Genomic DNA, 24,124 nt, shown 5'->3' with positions numbered 1-24,124 from the left:
GCTTGCTGCTAGGACTGACTGAAGTATACTTAATCCAGAGCTGCTTAACAGCATTATGCAAAATTCTTAACACAGAGCTATGTGTCAGGACTCTCTGTGATCTGCTTATTCCATATATATTTAGATATCCCAGTGGCAGAATCCTATAAGCAAAAGCAAACTATCATGTGAATAAAATAATTAGTTTATGCATGTTTAATTAATTATACTTAATGTTTTTGTGTTTGAACTGGGAAGTATCAGTCTACTATATCTGTGCCACCTCTTTTAATCCAAAAATGGAGGTGCATCTATTTCTCATAGCAATATAACCAGGCAGCTGTTGATGTCGTATACACGTTAAATAGCTGTCTGCGTTACCTACAACAGGGCTAATACTGGGTTTTTCTTTACAGTATTAAAAACTTAAGACCAGACAATGCTTTGCTGAAATATCATCAGAAAAGGGACTTTGACATTAAGATCTCTTTGTGTCAGTGTTTTAAGTGAAATAAAAGGATGTATTGAACAAAAATTATGTTAATGTTATTGTGAGATTTTTAAAGGAACTCACATTTGACACTTAAATCATTGGAATCTGGTATGATTTGGACAAAACTCTCTTGAATATGGAAATTGGACTTAGCTGACTAAACTGACCACGTTATTGCCACGCATTTGGATGATTAGCAGATTACTGGGTCATATGTTTCAAACTGCATTTCTGTTACTTCAGTTTTTCATTAAAGATCTATGCAGGGTGTAATTTACCCCTTTAATGTAGGTACTTCATATTTAAAAGCAATTTTCTTTTAATTCTTGGAAACTTTCTGGTCATTAAGAGGTATAATTATTTAATCTGATGCCTTCAGAGGTTTCTGGATGTCCTTATTGTTGCTCAGAGATGCACTGCAATGCCAGTACTCCAGAGCAGTGTGCTGAAAGACCCTCCCTTTTGTGATAGCTTAAGACAAAAATATGTTTTCAAAAAAGACTGATTGCATTTCTTATAAATCTCGCTCAGATGATGGAAGCATCTTTGTATGATAAAATTATGGATCAGCAGCGTTTGGAGCCAGAATTTTTCAGAGTTGGATTCTATGGAAAAAAGTTCCCATTCTTCTTGAGAGTAAGTGAATTGGAAATAAACAGAGTGGAGTAATTCTGGAATTCATGCTGTCATTCATAATTCTCTATATGACAATTTGGTCATACCATATACAAGTTCTTATCCTATGAGAAACAGGGAATTCCAGGTAGTTAATGAAATATCCTCATGTTCTCAGGGTTAAGAGAAGGTCCTGCCTAATGGAAAGACAAATGCTAGGCTTCCAAAGTTTATGTGGGCATAAACTTAATATTCATGTTTATGTTGGAAACCATGCACCTATACTATCCCACAGACCAACATCTTTTCGTGGTAGTTTGTTCCTTTTATCCTGTTGTGTTTCTGCTGGTGGCTGTCAGAAGAGGTATCCCTGGGCAGTGAGACAATCAGTAATTTAGCATTTAATTAATTACATTCCCAAGTTCCATTTTTTCTAAATGACTTAGAAATTCAACGTGCTGAGTTTCATTGATTATCAATGTACTAAAGCTGACAAGATACATCAAGTTACTCTTGGGCATTAATCTTGGATTCTGAAGTTACCTAAGTGCTGTGGAAAATCTTAGTCATGTTTACAGTCTTCCCCACTTCCACAGTCTGCAGTGGTTTAGCTGCATTGTCACCTTGGGAAGAGAACAGAATCTGTCGTATTCATGGAGGTGCTGCAATCGTAATCCAAGCTCCTCTTCCTATGGTAACTGAAATAAGTGATGAAGGAACCTCCTCTGTATGGTGCAGGCCTAAAAAGCCTGATTTTTCTTTGCCTTTGTAGTGGGGAAAATTGCAAGTTCCAAACTGGTAAAGAGAGCATGAAACTCTCCTCTTTAAAAGTGATGCTTTTAAAGAGTCTGATGGGCACATAGTTTTTGATATTACATAGTAGTCATCTGAATATAACATCTGTATAAACCAATTTGAAAATGTTAATTAGAAAGAATTTAATGTTTAGATTACTAAACGTCAACTGATGAAGTAAAAGTACTGGAAAAAGTTGCACAACAGTGCAGTACTTTCAGACCTGTAGGTCTTTCACTGCTTATACATCTACCCAAGAATTATTTATGCATTTTCCAAGGTAACTGTACATAGCACAGGTTTATGCTTGCAGCACCAACAAGGATCACCTCAAAACTTACTACATTTGATTTAAGTTTTTGATGGCATAGCAGTTTGTAAGTCTGGCTGTGTTTGCTATAGAAGGAATAAAGAATAAGGATTCATAATAAAGCTTCCATATTTTAATTTGTAGTTGCACAGTAACACTATTGCAGTTGATTTCTTGTAGCAATTTACATGAAAGTCCAGGCTCTCAGAACTCAATGCTTCCTGTCTCTGTTGTCAAGATACTAGAAGGACAACAACTATTTCTGTCTAAACCTGCTTCAAGAGGAGCACATTAGTAATGACTTTTTAGAATTTTCTAATATAGATTTAATATAGAAATACATTTAACAGTGTTTTTTGAAAACCAGTTAAGATATTTCCTTATTTCCAATGTGTGTGCAAGCAGAATCAGACCAAAGAGTGCATTCCACAGCTACACGAAGCCCTCAGCACCATTATGGTCAGTGACTAGCTCCAACAGGTGCTCCAAATCCAGGCATCTCATGTTTAATGTAGGATGTGTGTTGCATCTGATTCGTGTTTCACAATCCCAGGAAAACAAAGGTGCAACTTCATAGTGGGCAGCTAGGTAAAAGAAATTATGTTGGAGCCAGGAGTATTCTTTTACTTCATATTGCAAAAACTGGGTAATTTTTAATTTACCAGGCAGATAATTGATAAACATTTAGAGGATAAGGCAAACTGAATGCATTCTACCATTTTCTTATGCATTGTTTTTCTTCCGAATTGTATCACTTCAAAGGGAAGTTTCCTAGTTCCTCATGGAAAGGACTTTCAGCCCGTTTCATTGTCTTAACTGTCTGTTGTGTTATATCTTCGTTATGTATTTTATACAATCTGATATATTATGTTAGCTACATACTTTAGTCCAATAAGAAGAATTTCTCCCTTCAGATTTTTATTAAAGCTTTAAGTGTAATAATTTTATTTTTTCAGACTTTTGAATAAAACATACTGTATATGGTAAAATTTCCTTCTTCCAAGTAACTAGTTCTTTCTAGATTTCTTATTTTCATTCTTACCTTTTGTTTCTTATTTTTTCATTCTTTTTTCATCAATTTTTGAAATGATGTAAAAATTGCCCAGAAAGTCTATATTCAAGTGCGTGTGTTTGGATCTATCTAATGATACCCAATTCTTTTCGTATAACTTGCTCTTGATTGTTTTTTTTTCTTACTCTGCTCAGAATAAGGAATTTGTTTGCCGAGGACATGACTACGAAAGGCTGGAGGCCTTCCAGCAGCGAATGTTGAATGAGTTCCCACATGCCATTGCTATGCAACATGCTAATCAGCCAGATGAGACCATCTTTCAGGCAGAAGCACAGTGTATCCACATAATCACAAACCCATACGCTACAGTTACATTTTTCATGCTTTTAAAAAATGTAGGTACACCTATAGCCAGTTTCAATCACAGTGTGCCTCCACTGAAATAAATGGTAGGGGAGAGTTCCTCTGCAATTTGCCCCAGTTACTCTTACTATGTTGGGAATTTTTTGGTGTAATTGTTGGTTTTATTCAAAAATTCCTTGACAGGTTATTAAGATTCGTACTTTAGCCAAAAATACTTGAACTAGATTTTTTTCTGTGTAATTGTTGGTTTTATTTTAAAATTCCTTGACAGGTTATTAAGATTCTTACTTTATCCAAAAATACTTGAACTATCACTGCTGTGATAATGGTGTATCAGTTCAAGTTACAATAATTAAAGTTCTTAGAATACAACATGTTAGCATGGCATGATATATTGTGTGTAAGAATATATTTAATTAAGTCCCTTTACTTCATGTACTGTTCCATGTAGGTAGCTCTATTTCAAAAATAAATACGAAATCTTCAACAAAACAGTACAAAGAAATCCCAAACCGTCAAAAAATCTCAGGTTCCTTTCCCAAGCTGCTAATAGTCTAGAAGCATTTAGTGACACGTGCTTTTTAAAGAGTTTTTCTTTTGTCATACTCCAGGAGTCAATATGCTTTGCTAATTTGAATGAAGTGGGATAGCCTTAACTCTTTACATAAGATTTGCAGATTTACGCAGTGACACCAATTCCAGAAAACCAGGAGGTCCTGCAGAGAGACGGCATTCCCGATAACATCAAGAGCTTTTACAAAGTAAATCACATCTGGCGATTCCGATATGACAGGCCATTTCACAAAGGGACCAAGGACAAGGAAAATGAATTCAAGGTAAAGTACTATGTCCTTTGCCGAGCTCCTGGACCTGTGGATTTATTTGTAACAGCAATGATAGTTGTGTTATTTGACTGTTTCACTTCTTATTTTAATTAAAATAATATGAAAAATGCATGGGAAATGGGAAGGTTTTGTTGTATATGGGAACAGGAGAGATAAAAGTACCCATTTGTTTTTGCATCAATAATATATGGAAGACAGAACTGGGAACAGAAGAGCAGCTTCCAGAGGAGTTTATAAGGCAAATGGGAAAACATTGTTACATAGGTAATTTGAGGTGTGGATAGGATTGACAAAAGTTATCTCTCCCTAGAGCAAGGGAGAGACAGTTTTGGCTAAACTGCTGCATAATGTTATGTTCCTGCGATATCAAGACTAAAAATCACCTCTGAACTTAGAGATTGTCTCAAGGAAGAGCAATAGTTCTTTCCCTAATATGTAAATGACTTCTGTTCCTCTTAAGAAAAATGTCACGCTGAAAAGTCATCTTACATTCTTTGGGTGTAATTTTAGTTCTGACCCACTAGAAACATTTACATCCTGACGCAGATTATAGTCTGATATTCAGACACACAAAGAGAATTATCTCATAACAATTTTGTTATAAAGTTAGAGGAGAGAACTGTAAGGGTAATAAATTAGCTAAATTAAGTCACTGTTGTCCTCTAATTAAAGCTTGGGGCTTTGTTTTAATTGTACAGCTTATATGTATTTTGTGTAAGTGCTATCCCATGTGTTGATTTGTCGATTTACAAACCTCTTGCACAAAGTGTTTAACAGTAGTGCGTTTGAGTATCCCATCAGCCATGCATTGTGGAACCTCAAACAGGACTTCATAGAGGAGAGCTGGTCACTCTGTGTGATCTGTAAGTTGTTCCGCTCCTGAACTTTCCCTCTTCTCGGATAGGAAGTATTAAAATGGTAATTTAGTTGTGAGTGACTTTTGGAGAATAGGGAACAACATATAATATAGAATAATACAATGTTTAAGAGTGAAGAATCAGCAGAAATTACTGCTTAGTAGTAGGTCCTAGAAAGTAAGGAGAAAAGTGAATGTCACAGGCTTCTGGAATAGACATTTCAGTAGACATTTTGATGTTAATGCTTTTTTTTTTTTTAATGTATACTTTTACTTAAATGAAGGTATTCATAAAGAAAACTGCAAATAATTAAGAAAAATATAAAGGCAAATTAGGGAAATAAATTGGTTTTGTATGTTGTAGAGTCTATGGGTGGAGAGAACCACACTGATCTTGGTGCAGAGTTTACCTGGAATATCTCGTTGGTTTGAAGTGGAAAAGCGTGAAGTAGTGAGTATGAAACTGATGGAAATACATTTTGTGGGTTGGTTCACTTCCTTAATCATATGTTATTTAATGAACTACTTTAAGACTTACTACTCATATCTAATTTCTTGGATCAAGTTTTCAAGCTGGCTACAACAAAAATTTTTACAAAGTATTTTGAGTTGTCTTGTTTCTCTTATCTTGAAAAGTATTATTAAGAACCACCCTTATGATTCATTCAAACTGTTGAGGAAAAAAGAAGCTGAGAACAATAATGGTCAGCCAAAGGCAACATTTAATGTCAGGAAATTACTTTCTTAAAACTCAGCATGATGTAACATTTAATACTTAGAATATCTATAGCTTAACATAGCTTTCAGTGTTCTTGAAAAGTAAACCTGGATATATCTCTGGGTTTGCCTGGAGCTCTGAAGTTCCCAGTTCTCAGCATGGGCAGGCGAGCATGCCTACGCAGAACCTGTAGCAGTAGGGTCTAATGTAGCAATCTGTTACTGACATGTTATAATTTCTTCTCCTTCCGTGTTGTTATCTTTCTTAGAAAATCCTTAAATACATTTGCAATGTGTTCAGTGGAGTCCTCCTCCTATAAAGGTCTCTAAATAGTTGGTCAATTGTTGAGCCCAGGAGTGTAACTATTTTCCTTCCTGTTAAAGCCAGTCTTGCAATAGTCCCATTAAATATAGGGATACCATCATATAACAGATTTTCTCTAAAACTCTATTGCATTTTTCTTTTATAATAGCAACAAAATGTCATTCCTTCACCATCCTGATATACTCTTGTAGAAAACCAAAAATGGAATTGAGTAAAAATCAAAAGAGGAATTTTGTTACTTGACTCCTACTGAGCCCTTACCATGTTAATGTGACCCCTGAAATGAAGATCTTCAGTCTGCTATCATGTTACCATTATAGTCACCATTTCCAGAAGTTAACTGTAATAATTTTTCCTGGGCATGTACTAGATCAGATTTGTGCTTGTTTGCGCTGGTAAATTGTAGCAACTGCAAGCCTGTACTCTTCCCATCGCTTAACTTTTCGCTTTTCCTGGAATTCTTGCTACCTGTGAGAAAAGCTTCCTCACCCTCTAGAGGGGACAGGCAATCCTGCTCAAGGATGGCCTTGACTATAACTTGATTATTATCTTAGCTCAAAGCTTACATTCAAACTCCTCATCCATAATGTCTAGTTGTGGACCTCATTTTGGTTGAGGGAAGTAGCTCGCCTGTACTTAAGCTCTGCCTTTCACCCTTAAGTACAGTGAAGCTCTCCCTGACCTCACGCCCAATTTAGGTAAAGTTACCAAAGACAGTTTAGCCCTGAATTCCAGGAGTACCGCCACAGGCTGAAGCATGTGGGTGTTTTGCAGCAAGAGCTGAGTATCTCTTAATGAATCTACAAGAGAAGGAGGGTTATTTTGGTCCTTGATAACGTGATGAAATTAATTCTCTCTGTGCTCAGAGTGTACACTCAGAGTGTAGCCCAGGTGAGACCTTCTTCTGCCCTAACGCATAGAATAACATTGTTTTCTTTTATGAAATCAAAAATTACCTTTAATATATTTCATCTTTCAACTGAAGATTAAGTATGTTTGCAATGTTACTCGCTCTTCTTTCAGGTGGAAATGAGTCCCCTTGAGAATGCTATTGAAGTCTTAGAAAATAAGAACCAGCAGCTGAGAACACTGATTAGTCAGTGTCAAACTCGACAGATGCAAAATATTAACCCTCTCACAATGTGTCTAAATGGGGTCATTGATGCAGCAGTTAATGGTGGAGTTGCTAGATACCAAGAGGTAAGCAATTTATTTTCTGTTTATTGAAAATCTATTATAAGACAGTTTCTCACTGTTTTCTTTCTCTGTACAGATGCAGCTCCTCCGTATGAATTGAGGATATAAAGTACTGTATCAGTAACAGTTTTAATTGTACTGATATTGCAGCTTGGGGTGAGGTGATGTTAAATATGTACAGCTTCACTGAAACAACCATTTTGCTGGAGATAGTCCCATAAACTTACTCCAGTGATGAATTGATTCACAATTACCTTGCATTCTTTAGTGCGAATTTATTTTTGTGTGCTGACATTCTAATTTTAAGATAGAGATATATATATACACACACACATAAAAAAATCTTAGCAGGAAATTTATTATCTCGAAGACTCATATTTTTCTAAATCTTTTTTCTTTCTCTTCTGCAAGTTTTTAAGGAAAGCTATTTTCTGGAAAAATCTAGTAAGAAATAATACATATAATTAAGAAATGTCTAATGCTGGATTTGTTCCCAAATATTTTTCCTCATTATTATCATCTCTGAATCACCTTAGGAGGACCTTAAATATTTGGGATGCTATATTTCCACAAGTTCTGTGGAATTTTGAAACCACAGTAAAAAGAAAGGAAGGATTTTATTTTTTTTCAGGCCAGCTTGATCTTCCTCTTTCTTCTAATGGTCTTATGAAATACTTGAGTCTGCTGGTTGTTCCTTTTCCATTGAAAATGTCAAGTTGAATAACATTCTGTCCACTTGTCTCAAAGGCTGCAAGATTCAGTGTTCACTCAACGTTAAATTTGGTTAAACGGCATCAAAATTAAACTGCAAGAAATTGAGTCCACTGTAGTGTTAGAATCTGTCATCAAAACTGCAACGTTATGAAAATTGTGAGACTAAAGCAAAGCAGCACCATGCTTGACGTTTCCCAGCTGCCTTTAAACAACAACAACAAAACTGTTTAGCATAGTAAAGCACCATGAAGGGAGTCCCTTGAGAAATACAGTCACGTCAGAGCTATGTCTGGTTTAAATTAGCAGTGTCAGCGCTAGCTTGGTGTCTCTGCATAGCTTTCGATTCTTCACAAGTGTATTAAAGGTTCTTAGCTGCAATTCTTGATCTCCCAGACAGTCTTCGTGTTTCAAGTGCCCTCTGTCCTCTCCCTCTCTCTCTCTTGCTATACATCTAAAACAGGACTTTTCACCAGTTTGTGTTGTAAACACCAAAACTGATAATGATAGTTGTGAGACTTGGTGGTAGTTTTTTTAATTTATTTTATTTTGCCCTTATTCTCTTTGCATGTCCCTTTTTCAGTTTTTATATGTCTTCCTGCTGTTTTGCCACTTCTTGTTTTCTACTGTCCTTCTTTTCCTCTCCTCTGTAAATGCTTTTCTCTGCCTATCCGTTTCACTTGCTTTTGCCTTCTGCCATGTACAAAGCTCAAAACTCAGTCTGGGAGCTTGTGGTCTTGAGGTAAGCATGACCATGTCTTTACAGATATCCTTCTTCCCTTCAGGCAACTTCCAAGCTTAGAAAGTGTTAAGACCCAGGAAATAACATCCTTTGGCTAGCTGCTGCCTTCTTGATTCTGCCCTCCTTTTTCCTTTCCTTTTTCCTCTCCCCACCTCTGTCCTGATGGGATAAAAACCAGCGCGCTCTCATTATTCAGCACTTGGGCCAGTATTGCGGGTGTTAAAGGTACGCTTTCACTAGTTTCAATACAAGAACAGATTCCAGGAAAATCTACAGAAGTAGATATAGCACCTTCATTTGTGCTAAAAAATGGTTGTAGACCGAACCACTTATTTTTAAAAATTCTTTCTAAACACTGCTGGAGAAGCACGAAGAGCGTGTTTTGTGCCCACTAATACCTCTCAAACTGCAATTTGTCCTATAACTTACATTTCTTTTAGCTCCTTTACATGTGCTAGAAGAATAGAGGCACTTCATGATTTATTATGGGAAATCACTGGTTCCAAGAATGTTACAGGATTTAGTCAAATTCTGATTATTTTTTTTTTTAAATAAAGTACTGGTGATTTTTTTTTTTTGAAGTTAGATTATTACATCTCTGACTCATATTACAGATCTATATAAGTCTCAGCCCCAAAACCACTGGGACATTACCTGCTTGATAATTGAAAGAACATTAAACTTGTAGCTGAGGGGGGAAAAAAAGCCATCAGCTGGCAGAATTTTGGGATTTTAGCAAGTGTCAGAGGCTCTTTTTAACAATTTAAACATGAATTCTTACAATTCAGCTTATCTGCAGTGAAAGGACCATGTGAAATAAATGTTCTTCATTACATTAGCATTTTGTAGACAGGTCTCAGCAATTCCTTGTTATGGGTTGTCACAGCATGAAATTTTGGAACTGAATCAGAGGAGGGGGTATATTTATCTCCAGCTCCACTGCTCCCTGTATTTACATATGATTCTGCATAGCAAAGATTTTAACAGCTAAGGTTGGATGGAGAACTTTGTAAGAAGTATATGAGGGAAATGCTAAGATAGGTGCAAAAGGAAAACACAGCACAGACAGCCACTATTATCCTCTCAGCTCTATGGATAGAAAACCATGTGTATGTATAGGTACATGTACGGACACTTTTTGTGACAAATGCATTTTTGAGAAGGTCTAGAAATCTCTTAAATGAGCAGCTAGGCATTTTCTTTACAGAATAGTGTCAAGAATTGTTGGAAAATCAATACAATCCCCTTGCAGGGTAGGATAGTTGCCATGTTAAGAAAGATTGAATCGTGAACAAACAGGGGGAGTGCTATGTCCAGGCCATTGCTTGTGGGTAAAATGACTTTGGGGTACAATTTGAGCATTGGAGATGGGGTGGAGAGTCCTGTAAGCTCATCAGCACGCCTGGATGTTGGTCAGGTGCTCCTGAAGTGAAAACTGGGGATTTTTGACATCAATGCCACTGTGAGTTCTTTAAAACATTTTTAATATTTAGAGTGAATAAGAAGCTAATGTCACAGCTCCAATACGTATAATAGCATACAATCCCACACTGTTCTTAAGATATCTTTATATTTAAGGAGTGATGAAGGTCCTAGTATGAAAAGGGAGGAAAATCTAACTCTCTGTAAGTATTTGAAACTCCTGTGTCACAATTAATGAGGAGATATTTAGTTCAGGTGACCTGTGTTTGGTTTCAATTCTGATTTGCAGGTTTGCAAATTTGATTCAGGATCTGTCCTGGATATTGAAAAACTGGTAAATTCCACTCAAGAGTGGTTATGTTTTATTTGTCCATACTCTCCACCGTTGTGTATATGAATAATTAATTATTTAGCATTAATTATCCTCTATTGCAGTGGAATAGGAACTTTTGTTACAAAACTATCGTCTAAAAACTTGTTTTTTAAATAAAAAATGTGGTGTGTTTTTACTCACTTTATATTACTTTGTGATTTTATTCTGCATAGGCATTCTTTGTCAAAGAATATGTCTTGAACCACCCAGAGGATGGAGAGAAGATCACACGCTTGAGAGAGCTGATGCTTGAGCAGGTAAAGTGGGGAAAAGACTGACTAGGTGGTATTCTCAGCTGTTCTAGTTAAAAGTGTCCCAAAATAAAATATAAAGTTTCAGAGTTTAATAATTGCCCAGTGGTCTTCAGTATTTTCTGAAGTAGATTCCAAGTACATCATAACTTCTTATACATGGGTCATGTTAAATTTTTTTTCCCTAGTCCTTTTCATTATCATCATCTTATCACTTCAAACTGTCTAAATTAAAGGTTGAATGAGAGGCAAGTTTTTGTCTTGTGATGCTCATATACAAATATTTGCACAACATATTTTACTACTACTAAAGAATAAACATTATCTCATTGAAACCTTTGATGGCTTCAGCCAATATTTGTATGACGTATTTTATTAATTCTACAGAACAAACATTTTCGCTACAAGGTTTAGCATAAGAGAAAAAAAAACCCTTATAGTGGAATATATTTAATAATTGCCGAAGTAAGTAGGCAGTAAAAAAAACACGAAGTGATTAAATTAAACAGGTGAGTGTTCTATGCATTATATGATTTTTATATTTTTTTCATTTTTTTTATAAGTCAATGACCTACCAGCTTCAAATATGAAGTATCTCCATTTGGAAATGCTGAAAAAAATTATTTTGCTCAAATAATCTTACTACATATTTCAGCTTTTTTAACTGACATTTACCTATCTTTGTTCTATGCAGCATGTTGAAATTTCAATCTTTATTGTCATTTTGGGATAAAGAGGTCAGAGTACTGGAATTTGGCAAGATGGAAATTCCATTTTTCGTCAGCACTGTGGTATTTTTTAATCAGATGGGCCACAGGACAGATCCTCAAGACAGCATAAATCAGAATAGGTTCACTAAGCTTACTTTAATTTCATTTAGATAATCACAGAATGGTTTGGTTGGAAGGGACGTTAAAGATCATCTAGTTCCAACCCCCTGCCATATAATGTATAGTAATTTACATTGCAGTTTTGGTTTTTCAAGCTATAGTTAATCTCACTAACCCTTACAATTTAAAACTGGAGTTAATAACTTCCTATGACAAAAATGTGAATTCCAAGCGATACAAACCCTGTCTGGCAACCACAGATGATTTAACAGAAAACACAGAGTATTCAGAAGGGCCGGGGTGGCCCTTCTGTGCGGATGGATGTGCTGCAGTCCTGACCTCAGGTCAGTGATGCTGTGCAGCTGTGTGCCTGCTTGCAGGCTGCCTGAAAATGTCAGCTAGGAGCTCTCATCCAAAGATATTACAGCATAGTGTAGCTATTTTGTTTTTAAATTTGAGTTTATCTGATTCCTTATGTAACCAATTCAGTATTTTAAATGCCTGTGACCAAATTTGAGCACGATTAGAGTTTTAGCAATGTTATTCTGAAGCATGTCATGTCTTGCGTCAAGAATATACATAAAGCCACCACTTACTGAGGTCTCTGGGGACTTGGAATAGGATAGGAAACTATGGACTTCATTGCAAATACATTAGAGAGTCTCTGGTGGATGTGGCCAGTGCTGCTGTTTTGTGCTTTTTATAACTGTTCTTGTAGAAAACTCCTTTTATTTTGGGTTTAGAACTGCTCCTTTGTAAAGTGGCCATTTAGCCAGATTTTTCACTACATTATCCGTAGTGGTTTTTATGTTAGCTGAATTCGCATAGGGCAAATCTTTGGCAAAGTTGAACAGGAATGTGTGAAGAGGCATAAATCCTCTTGTGTATTACTGATCTTGGTCTTGGGCCTCGTTTGATTACAGGTCTGTCAGGGATTTAATACAATGTGCATTTTGTTGGATATTTTTTATTAGTATCCTAATTGATGATGAACACTTAAAGCAAATGGATCAAAAATATATTTTTGTCCTCTTTCCTTCTGTCTGTTCTGCAGGCCCAGATTCTAGAATTTGGCTTAGCGGTGCATGAGAAAGTGGTGCCACAGGACATGAGGCCGCTGCACAAAAAGCTGGTGGATCAGTTCTTTGTGATGAAGTCAAGCTTGGGAATACAGGTACGTGAGCAGGTCCACGGATAAACCAGGAGACCCTTTAGCTGCAGTAAGGGTTGTTTAATTTTCTTAAGCAACAAATAGTGACATCTTTTGGTTGTTTGTCCACATTACATCTTGTGGCGTTCTTACAGTACCACAGAGTGAACAGGAAGTTAATAAACTTCCCATACAATGCAGAGAAAAATAGTCACGTTTTCCGAAAGATAAAATACCGTCAGCAAAAAGTTAAAATATTTTTCTTACTAGTGTTCCTGTGTGACCTACTCTAGGTGGTCCTGCTCTGACAGGGGGGTTGGACTAGATGATCTTTCGAGGTCCCTTCGAAACCCCACCGTTCTGTGATTCTGTGTAATGAGAAAGCTGATCCAAAATGCAGAAATAACAATTCAAATTACTACCTGTATCTTACAAAATGCTTAATGATATTATGTTAATTTTAATTAATCTTCTTTTTAACAACTTGCCAGGAATTTTCTGCCTGTGTACAAGCTAGCCCTGTTCATTTCCCAAATGGAAGTCCTCGTGTATGCCGAAATTCCATACCTGTTTCTATGAGCCCTGATGGTGCCAGGGTAATACCACGACGCAGGCAAGTTAAAATACTAGAAACTGATAGATTTTGTTACTCACAGAAGATGAGCCATAAAATACTTTTAGTGTGTGCACGCTTCCTCATATGGTCAGCCTGAAGTATCTTCAGTCATGAAGAGCTGATATATATTCTCTCTCTCTCTCTCTGCAAATAAAACCAAATTAAGCTATGGAGATTAATAAACATGCTGTTTTCAAATGAAAAATTATGATTGGCATCTGGAGTTAACCATTTTGGTTTTCATTGTTCTTATAATAGTCCCTTGAGTTACCCAGCTGTCAATCGGTATTCGTCCTCGTCACTGTCATCCCAAGCTTCTGCTGAAGTCAGCAATATCACTGGGCAATCAGAAAGCTCCGATGAAGTTTTTAACATGCAGGTACAAATTATCGTCATTCTTGAAACTGAACAGAATCTTTCTTACAAGGCTATTTACTAAATTAATGCTTCTACTATTTCATTCAGAAATATGAAAGTTATTGCTGATACTTCTTTAAAAAAAAAAACAACCCAGAACAAAACCTTTAAATCGGCTGTTAACGCCCTTAACTTAGAACAATTTTTTATGTAACTGTTTCTTCTTCTTTAGCTTGAATTTTTATAAAAGTAATAAGCAGCAACGCGCTATGACATGAAGTCATCTGACCTTACATAGGCTTTTTTGTCCAGTTGTCGCAGTTGTGACGTAAATACTTTTTACGTATATTAATTATATTTCTATTTATTTGATATTTTACTACATCTTTGTGTAGTTACATTAATGCTCTTTATACTGGTTTACTATTTTGAAATACTGAGAAACTAGTCTAACAAATTACCCATTCTTTGTTTTAGTGAAAAGTGTGTGGTAAATTTTTGTTTTCCAAACTGGTGTGATGTCGTAACAACAGCATCTCTTCTATACGCAGCCTAGTCCATCTACCTCAAGCCTGAGTTCTACTCATTCTGCTTCGCCTAACGTGACCAGTTCTGCTCCATCCAGTGCCAGAGGTCAGTGCTCATCTCCTGTGGTAAACTGTATTAAATGATTCTTTATACATTACACAGATGAATTTCTGCATGATCTCACTGGTCAGACATCACATTTATCAAATTGTTTGAGGAATATGAATTATTTTGGACAGAGGATTTCTTTGTCATTAGCATAGAATTGAAATGTCCGAGTTTCACTGCATGAATTTAATCACTTGACACCTTTATATTCTAGCCTCTCCTCTGTTGTCTGACAAACATAAGCATTCCCGAGAAAACTCTTGCCTTTCCCCCAGAGAGCGGCCCTGCAGTGCCATCTACCCTACTCCTTCAGAAACCTCGCAGGTAGGAAGCTTGCCGGGAGTCCTCTGAACACAAGTAGCTAAGAAGATTATAAAGGTGCTTGTTGAAGTTTGAGCAGATTCAGTGGCTGCTCACTCCTGTTAATTTTCAAGGGGTTTTTTTTGTTTCTTTTTATAAGCAAATACTCTAAAATATTTTATATGAAAGAGATGTGAATAGAATATAGGGTGCTTGATCACATTTCTGCTTGCTTTGTCTAGATCCGTTTTTTGATATTTATTCACTGCAGTGAGAGAGAGAGATGCAAAGACCTACCAGATGACACAGCCTGCTTGTGTGAAACGGCAGCGTTCGTTCAATCTAGGGAAGAAGAAAGAAAGAAAAACCATTATCATGGCAGTTGTCCATGTTGACCTCACCTTTGTTTCTTCTGAAATAGCCAAACCTAGCCACTGTGAGACAATAACCCACTCCATGTGGCAATTTCTGTTTTTCAAAGTAGTTTCAGAAAAGAAAGATAGGTATTTTGTTACTCCAGAGAAAAGAATGAGTTGTGTTCTTACCTTAAAATGGCAGTTACATAGGTCTGCATGAAATTTGGATCTTTTGAGTTATCTGAAATGCAAAATAAGCTTGGTGAGCTGGCCAGTTTTGAATCTTTATTTCATCTTTTCTTCTTAATGGACCTGCTTTCCTTTAGCACAGTTACTGTTTTAACCCACGCCATCGCACAATGCACCTCTTGCTGAACCTGAGAAAGACAAGAACATAAGTACAGTGTGAAGGGCCCTTCTTGCAACACTCATTTCCATCAGAAATTTTGCCTCTGATAAAAAAAACAACTTGGTAGTCCAGGATCCTTTATTTTAGAAATTATTTTTTGGTTTCTCATTGAATTCTTGTCCCTTGCTTCTTTAGTTATTGAATTGGCTATTGATTTGATTTTTTCCTCTTTTCTGTTTAAGTCCTCATGCTGTTACCTGGGGGCTTAAGAAGCAATACTGAAGCTTAGCCAGATTTAAGGGCAGTTCTTGGGAACTACTTACTGATATCTACTGGGCACTTTCTCATTGGTAGTGCAGCCAAACCAGCATTATAGGAAAGACCAGGAGATGTTCTTTAAATAAAGCGGTTTTACAATTTGCCGCAAAGAAAAAATTATCCCGTTTCTGCTCCCAGACTACAAACTCTTGCTTTGCCAAGTGGAATGCGACTTCTATCCCCCACTCTACCCGAGATTCGATAAGGGAGGCTGAGGAGCTCGTAGGCCCAGTCTCCACTCTCTCTGAGACTCGCCCGGCAGGAAAATCTCCCAATCTGTCTCTACCCTCAGTGTCCCAAGAGAGGGTAAGTAGAAAATTAACTTGCTTGTACAGTGAGGTATGTTTCAAAGGTGAGAAGGTCTGACAGTTTCTTTCTGCCCTCATAATCATAAATGAGGAGATATCTTTCTGGGGAAAGGTGCAATTTCTTTCTCTGGTGCTCTATTCCCCAAGCAGTAACTGTGATCAGAAACAAAATTCTGATTCTCTGCCTTCTGATTAAGAAGGGGAAAAGAAATGCTCAGGACAATTGTAAGGAGATATCTCAGAGATACCTGCAACTCTCATTAGAATGTAGACGCTCAAACTGTTCCTTGTCCTTTCTATTTTTATTCTGATAACAGCTAACTTCAACAGTCTTGGTTGTTGGCTCACACTAAGTTAACAAGGAGGGACCATCCATTTATGAACGTCTTTGTTACAGCTTAATAAGTGCAATTTTCACAATAATTTTCCAACCAGGAAAGGTAAGATACACAGGCAAATTCCTGCACTTCAAGTCCAAGTCAAGTCCTTTCAAGCCATAGCTACCTCATTTAAGGAAGTTTGATGGACTTCATAGAACAAAACCACAACAGTACTGCATCCGCTTCCCTCATTGAAACTGATGCTCAAGGTTCCTTATGTACCGCTGTTTTCAGTCAACATCCATTTGTGCTTCCTTTTTCATCTCTGGCTGAGCGATTGTACAGTGTCTCTCCAGCTCGTCCCATACTCTGAAGGGGAATGCCTGCTGTCATTGACGGGTCAACAAGTGTCCCTAGTTTTTGCGCTGTTCTTCCTAATAGAATTTTTGGGTTTCACGCTTTTGGGTTTTTTGCATCTCATTAAACATCCTGTGATTGCTCTTGTTCTTCCGTATGGTTTTATATTTCTTTATTTTAGTATGTCCTCATTTCTCTGTATTTCATTCAGCTTTTGTCTCTTTATCTCCTCCAGTTTCAGTTGCTGTTTCAGCCTTTGCTCTTTACCTTCATAACAGAAAACAGACTTCAACATTTGCCCACCAGATCCTAGTGCGCTGTAGACTCGCTAGGCAGTGAACATTCACTCCAGGCCAGGCAGGAACATACAATTATGTTTTCTGTCACATTAGAGTACACATGTAGTTACACCACCTCAGTTTGATGGTAATTCTAGGAAAACAGATACTACCTGATCCAGTATGACTAATAAAGCACAGACAGGCAAACCTAGTGTAGCTCAAAGACTACCAAAGCATTCTCTCTGAGATGTTTTAAGTCAAATTGAATTGGCCAAGTATTTGTTCCTCACTTTGTAACGTGGAACTGCAACATGTCAGTTCAATGACTGCTTTGCAACTGGGTTTGCCATCTTGTGGAACCACAGCGTAGTGCCTCGCTGACTCAGCAAGGTCCTCTGTGAACTCTGGAAGGGGTTACAAGAACAGGATTTGATTTGGATTTCACTGATTGTCTGATCTTGTTTTAAAAAAAGGAAGAAAATAGTTATTTGTTCTCATTTCCTTTGGAAAGTACGTCTGAATTACTTGTAGGATTAACCGTATGCTGTTTACATCTGTTATCAAGATAAACTAGTGACCCGCAGAATATTTGAATGCTGCCAAAAGAAATAAGTAGTGGAGTTTTAAAACTGTTTCATAAATTCCTTGCACTCGTTTAGTAATGTATCAAGACACCACTTGAGAAATGAGCCTTATTTTGTTTTTTAGGGAGCTAGAAACTGTCAGAACTCAGTGCACTCAGAAAACTAGTCTACTCCCTATTCATATACACCTATTTTTATTGAACTGTTTGTGTTCTTCGGTGATGTTTATCACTCTACCTCTGAAGTAGAGCTGTGTGGTGGGGATAAGAACAAAAAGATATTTGATTCTTAAAGGCTACTGAAATATGATAGCAGCTATACATAAACCATGCTGTTCTCAATTTACAGAGAATGCTCTTTAATCATATGGGAGACGGCGCTTTGCCACGAAGTGATTCTAATCTGCCCGGCCCTGACAAAGGTGAGTGGAAATGCTGTACCATACCAGTGTTGGAAGCAATGAAAATATAATTAATCTGTCATATCCTATAGAATGCCAGTTCTCTTGAGTGCGTACTGTCATCTCCAAGTTTCAAAACATTCTAACTAACTAAATTACGCTAACACTCAATAAGTTTCAAAACGCTTTGTCAAAAAGAGGGGAACATGGTGTTTGTTTGAATGGAGTATTGCACTCAGAAGGGCCCAGAAGTTTGCAGGAAGGGGTGATGGAGCAGCAGGCTGCCTGTGAGAGCTCTCCATTCTGCTTCTATGCGGTGATGAACCCTGGAGATGAATTTCTAGAGACTGGGTCAGAGAGAAGGTAAAGAGATGGATAGAGTCCTGAAGTTTGGTACTTGCAAGTCCTCTTTACCAAATATAAGTCACTGTGCTTTGGCTTACACTTTGATGAAAGAGAAAAGATCAGTTTGTGGTTCATTGTGGGTTTTTTTTAATTGGAGTAAATAAGAAACCTGTGCATTCCATCAACAAAACATTGCCTTTTATAATTTTTCACATGGGGAAATTCAATATTGTGCCACAGTTATTGGGTCACAATTTCATTATGTGCTCCACATTCATAATATGTTCCATCATTTCATTATGTGCTGCCCTTTATGGTACCTTGAATAAAGAATACAGTAAAACAGGTGTATTGAAAGTAAGTATTTTAAGAATATACTGTAATGAGAACTGACCAAGAATCACATTTTCATCAATAAGAGATGATTTTTACAAGTATTTTTGTGTCCAAGTCTTTATGAAAGCTCAAGTGTGGAATTTTTCACAGGGCTGAGAAACATATGAAATAATTTAACATGGAAATGGCAAAACTTTTCCACTGGCCTATGCAGCCGAGCACATTACATAATTGTTAAAATAAAATATTCTCTCCTGGAGACTTTAGCAGTCCAAAGAACTGACTGCTTGGATGACTTAAAAGAAAAAACTGGGTTGTCAAGAGATTCAGGCATTTGAAGTACCTAGGTGTGATGCCAATTCATTTTAAGCATAATGGCAAAACCATACAGCTAGGTGACAGCCTATAGTAAAAAGTAAACCATGTACGGCATATTTTGGCAATAAAAAAGCAAAATGATCCTCTAGAAAATAGATTATTCTGTGCACTGTTCTCAGAGTCAACTAATGTGCAATTCCACTGTAACAATATTGTTATAGATATGAAACATTATTTGTACAGACTTAATTTTTGTATTAAGTCTGGTATTTACTGGTATAGTGGAACTGCAGTCCTTCTGAGAGCCCTTGGTGTTGCTATAATAGCAATGATTGATACCATCAGTTAGCAACGACACTTTGCTTTTAGCTTTGTCTTTGTAAATGAGCACAGAGTCTTTGCATCTGGTTCTCTGCTCAAAACTGAAACAAGCAGACAAGAAGGAAACTGTCATGGCAAGGCAAGATGTTTGAGGCTTTGAAGGTGGGGGTATTTTTGGTGGTGGATTTTTGGGAAGTTTTTTGGGGAAGGGGGAGGTTTGAAGCAGGTTTTTTTTACAGGATGTGAAAGAAAAATTCTGAGTTTGAAGTTAGCATTTGTCCTGTCTATGTTAAATGCCCTGTCTTTCTCTCTATCTGACTTCTTTCCAATATTGGTGGCTCCTTGATAACATAATCCAGTTCTATTAAGGAAGCTGTTCCAGGCCTTATGGGAACATTCCGTTAGCCATGGAATTTGGTAAAGGTAACAAGACAAATACAACAGACAATTTTATGCACATTAAGGTGACAGTCAGTTTACATGATCAAGCAGAGATCCTTGACCATGGATACAAACAGTCTATATAAATTTTCTCAGTCCACAATAATTTCTTCATTTGATATCCCACCCAGCCCCCCGGACACTTTAATTTCTTTCAATTTTTGCTGCCTTCATTTTGTGCCCTTCTTTCCACTTTCTTTCAATTCTAAATTTGTAGCCTATGTAGGCAAGAAAAGACTGTTAGCATGGAAAGCTTTCTGAGGGAGGTTGATTGGAATCTGGCAAGTTCCTTTCTCTAATCCCTTCCGTATATAAAATGAGTTAATGGAAACAGTTTATGAATAGTCTGTTCCCCTCTGCCTAGAAACCCCTAAATAGGAGTCTGGTGCAAAGATAAACTGATTATATTAGCAGGCTTCAAGCTTATCTCCCTTTGTGGCTGGATTTGCAGTGCACCAGAGGGCACTATCTCAGCTGCTGCTGTTGTTGATGGTCCCAACCGCTATACAGTCGCAAACTGACCAGAGGGCTGGATGCATGTATCACGCAACCAGGAGATTGACAGCCATTATATAAGAGCTTTTCAAATGCTGATGTAATTATGAGAGCTTTTCAGGCATGCTTGTTAACTTGTTTAATGTTTTCACTCTCTGTATTTTTACTCTCCTGGATGAAGGCAAGTCAGAGGGCTAAAAGTGTTAATGCCTATGCAAGCTTTTTCATTCTCTTCCAGCTGTAAACACCACCCCTAGCAGCTGGAGCCTGGACAGTGGGAAGGAAGCCAGAAACACATCAGAAAGTGGAAAGCTTATATCTCCTCCTGTACCACCAAGACCTGCACAGACTGGTGAGTTAATGGACATTTCAGGCTAAGCTCCAGTAAAAAAAAAAAAATCATTTACTTGAGGGCTTAGATTCTTTCCACTCTGATTAATGTTTAACTTCTTGGGCAGGTTAATTTTATTATTTGATTACTCACGTGGAAGGCTGTAGAACTGCCTCCACAGGTATTTTCATCTCATTAGTGTTCTTTGTAGCATTCTGTTTCCAATACTCTGCCCCTTCACTTAATGACTGAGTAGTTTCAGGCAGTTCATGCTGGTACTAGGGGGGATGATCAAATTTAATCTTTTGATCTTATGATAATTGGAGGTTAGCAACCAGAAATGATCGTTAACCACAAAGAAACTTACTGGCCAGAAAATGCACAGCAGTCATGGAAGTACCTGAGTTCTATTACTATAACAGATTTGCCTTTCAAAAGATTAATTTCCGTTTAAAGGAAAGGCTGCTTAAGAGATACTATAAAAATACTTGTTCTCGAGGGAGTGAAGACACTTTTGTGTTTTAGACTTAAACTTCAATGTATATCCAGGCATGTTTACAATATATTTGCAGGTAAATGTTAGATATAAGTACATTATATTTTGTCTTGTTTCTTATTTGACATACAAATAAATAATATATTTCTTAAGAGAAAAACAAGAAGGGGAGGGGAAAAGTTATTATACTGACTTTTTTAAAATTCTGTTGTCATTTGGTAGGATATAAACCAATTTACAGTGATATAAAATTTGTCAGAGAAGATGAATGCAGAAATTCCTTATACTTCATGGGTTATACTGCAAGATAATCCTGAGAACAAACTAAAATAAAATCTCTAAAACTACTTGCAGTCATCGGGCAAGTACCTAGAGGGAACCAGAGATAAAGTTTGTGTATCGAATGATCTCCTATCCACTTAAAAAGATTTCTTAGTGAAAATTGTAATGCCAGGAGTGCACTGAAATCTTTCTGACTTTACAGCATCACCAGCAAGACATATAGCCTCCGTTTCCCCCTCTCCTGCTGGCAGATCACCAATGAAGGTACTGTACTGTCTTACTGCAGTGAATTATCTTTGTGGGACAGGTCATTCATGTTGTGGGATAGATAGTATATATTTAATATACATTATTTGGGATTATATTATGTTTTCCTTTTATTATCATATGCCTATACCATTCACAAGAGTAAGTAGCCATAACAATTACAGCAGTGCTGAAGATTTTCGAAGTGCAGGCAAGAAACCTAATCTTCAGAATCTTTTAACCTCTTAATATTAGGCTTCTTGCCTACATGGATAATCAAGCTCACCTGAGTCAGTGGATGGAAGGGAGTGTAAGAAATCAATGTAAGAGGTGCCCGATGGTCCACCTAGTCCAGAATTCCGCCTCCAACAGTGGCAAAAGGGGAGATGCCAGCTAAGAATAACCTGTTGTGCAACCCATTGCTCTTACTCTTCCAGCATCCAGAGCTGTAGGATCAGAGGATGTGTTAGAGAGTAATCCCTGCTTCAGTCGTTTCAAGATATTTGAATGTGTCAGTACCTGCTTGTTGCACAACAGCTTATTTGTTGGAAAACTTGACTGGGGAATCTGTGTCTTCCACAGTAATACAGGACACGAACACGCAACCTGTATATTCCAGGCAAACCCCGGTACTGACAGACTGCACATTAATGTCGGGGATAGCCTCTACCACCCCACTGAAGCAGAGATTATTCTGCAGTTAGAAATATGAGGGTCAACAACCTGGAAGGAGAGCAAATAGAAAGGAGCATGACTGGTGCTTCAGGCACTTGGGCGCAAGGACAGAGGGAGGCAGCCCTGCCAAAGTGGTCCCTCAGCTACTGCTCAACTAATGCTTCAGAGGTACACATCTACTGAGGAGGAGGAGAGTGGCACGCCAAAATGCCTCCTTTCCCCTTGAGGTCCCTAATCATAAGTCTGCAGTCATTTTTTCCATTCTCCCCATGAGCCTGTAACATTTCCTCTTGTGGCTGCACAGTGGTCCAGGTTCAACAGAAAGCAGTTGTGCTGGCCAACAGAGTGCCCTGTAGTCCTATTACCATAGTATACCTTCTGCTGAAGTCAACACCGATCACAGGTTTCGCATGAACTGCTTACTAGGAAGCTCTTCAGAGCATTAGGAACTTGTACAAAAGGTGAGCATCTCTTCTTTTTTTTCCTGAATGGACTCAGCACTGATAAGTCTTAAGGATGTCTGAAGCTTGTCCTAAGATTTTCTTCTAAAGGCCTGGACAGAATTTAAGCATTTTACAGCCAAAGTCTGGATTGCCACTTGGGAGAGGAATGCTGGGCCAGAATACTTCTGAAAGTTGCTGGATCTCACTTCGAGCATCCATGACTTTCCAGACTGTTTTGGTGTCTAGACTGTTATTCGTTACTGGTACAAGGAGTCTGCACTGCTGTCAGGAACCAAGCGCTTACCCCTGCTTCGCTCCTAAATTGAAGCAGGCAGAGTTCATACATATTTGCTTTTGTTCTGAATGACAAAAAACAAAGGTCCTAAATCTTATCTATGGTCACGTAATCTAAGCGTCAAGCGTTCTTGGAACTTGAACCAATTACATCATTTATTTGAAATCCTTGACTGTGGACCTTGGTGGGGTAGGACTGCAGCTGCAGCCTCCCCACAGGCAGAGGAATGGAACCTGAAACAAGTAGTTAAACAGGCTCCTTGCAATATCTTCAACAAGCATTGAGCTTTAAACAAAACTTGCTCTGCTTTTCCCTGGCCTTATACAGGGCTCAATTTTTAGCCTTTGTTCCAACTGTTAGGCGTGCCAGAGAAGGCCATCTTAGTATAAAACCCACTGATGTAAATTAAGATATTTTTTCCATTGCTTTCAGTGCACTGTGGATCCAGTCCTAGATGTGTAACTTAAGTTATCTCAAGATCACAAAGTCAGTGCAGCCAGCTCTGTATATACCCCTGCTCCTCTCCTTTTCCTCCCCTCCCCACCCGTTGCTGCACGTCTGACACTCTCACCTCAAGCTGAGCGCCAAACATTCTAACAAGAAATGGGGTGAGAAATTAGTCTTTGGTGTGATTTCTCCATCCCTTTTTTAGCCCGTGCTTGAGGCCATTAAGTCTAGAGTGTCTCAGATGGCTCTAGTCAAAATCGGATACGTTGCAAAAACTTTTCAACTTGCAAAGTACGGTCTAGCCTTTTACAGTTTTCAGTTGAAGTTGCTTCACTAGACTATGACTGCTCAGTGGTTTTAGGCAGGGCTTTACTGTCACTGCCTTTTATTCTTTGTCATCACTGTTCTTGCCTCTTGGGCCCTCAGCTCCCTGTCCCTCGCCTTCCCCCACAGACCTGCGAGGCTGCCGGTGCAGCCATTTGCAG

General features: G+C 37.8%; 1 protein-coding gene across 1 annotated transcript in view; it reads left to right on the top strand.

Moving 5' to 3' along the window:
* Positions 1 to 24,124, top strand: part of DOCK4 (dedicator of cytokinesis 4) — a 166,981-nt gene that overhangs the window by 141,885 nt on the left and 972 nt on the right. Inside the window, exons 39-53 of the mRNA XM_086462120.1 lie at positions 1,004 to 1,108; positions 3,399 to 3,540; positions 4,237 to 4,403; positions 5,633 to 5,719; positions 7,334 to 7,510; positions 10,929 to 11,012; positions 12,891 to 13,010; positions 13,478 to 13,599; positions 13,861 to 13,981; positions 14,511 to 14,592; positions 14,810 to 14,919; positions 16,057 to 16,224; positions 18,117 to 18,189; positions 20,663 to 20,776; positions 21,736 to 21,797. Coding sequence (XP_086318246.1) covers positions 1,004 to 1,108; positions 3,399 to 3,540; positions 4,237 to 4,403; positions 5,633 to 5,719; positions 7,334 to 7,510; positions 10,929 to 11,012; positions 12,891 to 13,010; positions 13,478 to 13,599; positions 13,861 to 13,981; positions 14,511 to 14,592; positions 14,810 to 14,919; positions 16,057 to 16,224; positions 18,117 to 18,189; positions 20,663 to 20,776; positions 21,736 to 21,797 — 1,734 coding nt within the window. The remainder of the gene's footprint in view (positions 1 to 1,003; positions 1,109 to 3,398; positions 3,541 to 4,236; positions 4,404 to 5,632; positions 5,720 to 7,333; positions 7,511 to 10,928; positions 11,013 to 12,890; positions 13,011 to 13,477; positions 13,600 to 13,860; positions 13,982 to 14,510; positions 14,593 to 14,809; positions 14,920 to 16,056; positions 16,225 to 18,116; positions 18,190 to 20,662; positions 20,777 to 21,735; positions 21,798 to 24,124) is intronic.

Source organism: Leptosomus discolor, chromosome 1 (genome assembly GCF_034619465.1).
Source record: "Leptosomus discolor isolate bLepDis1 chromosome 1, bLepDis1.hap2, whole genome shotgun sequence".
In the NCBI taxonomy this organism is placed as follows: domain Eukaryota; kingdom Metazoa; phylum Chordata; class Aves; order Leptosomiformes; family Leptosomidae; genus Leptosomus; species Leptosomus discolor.
This window is presented reverse-complemented; position numbering and strand designations above follow the sequence as displayed.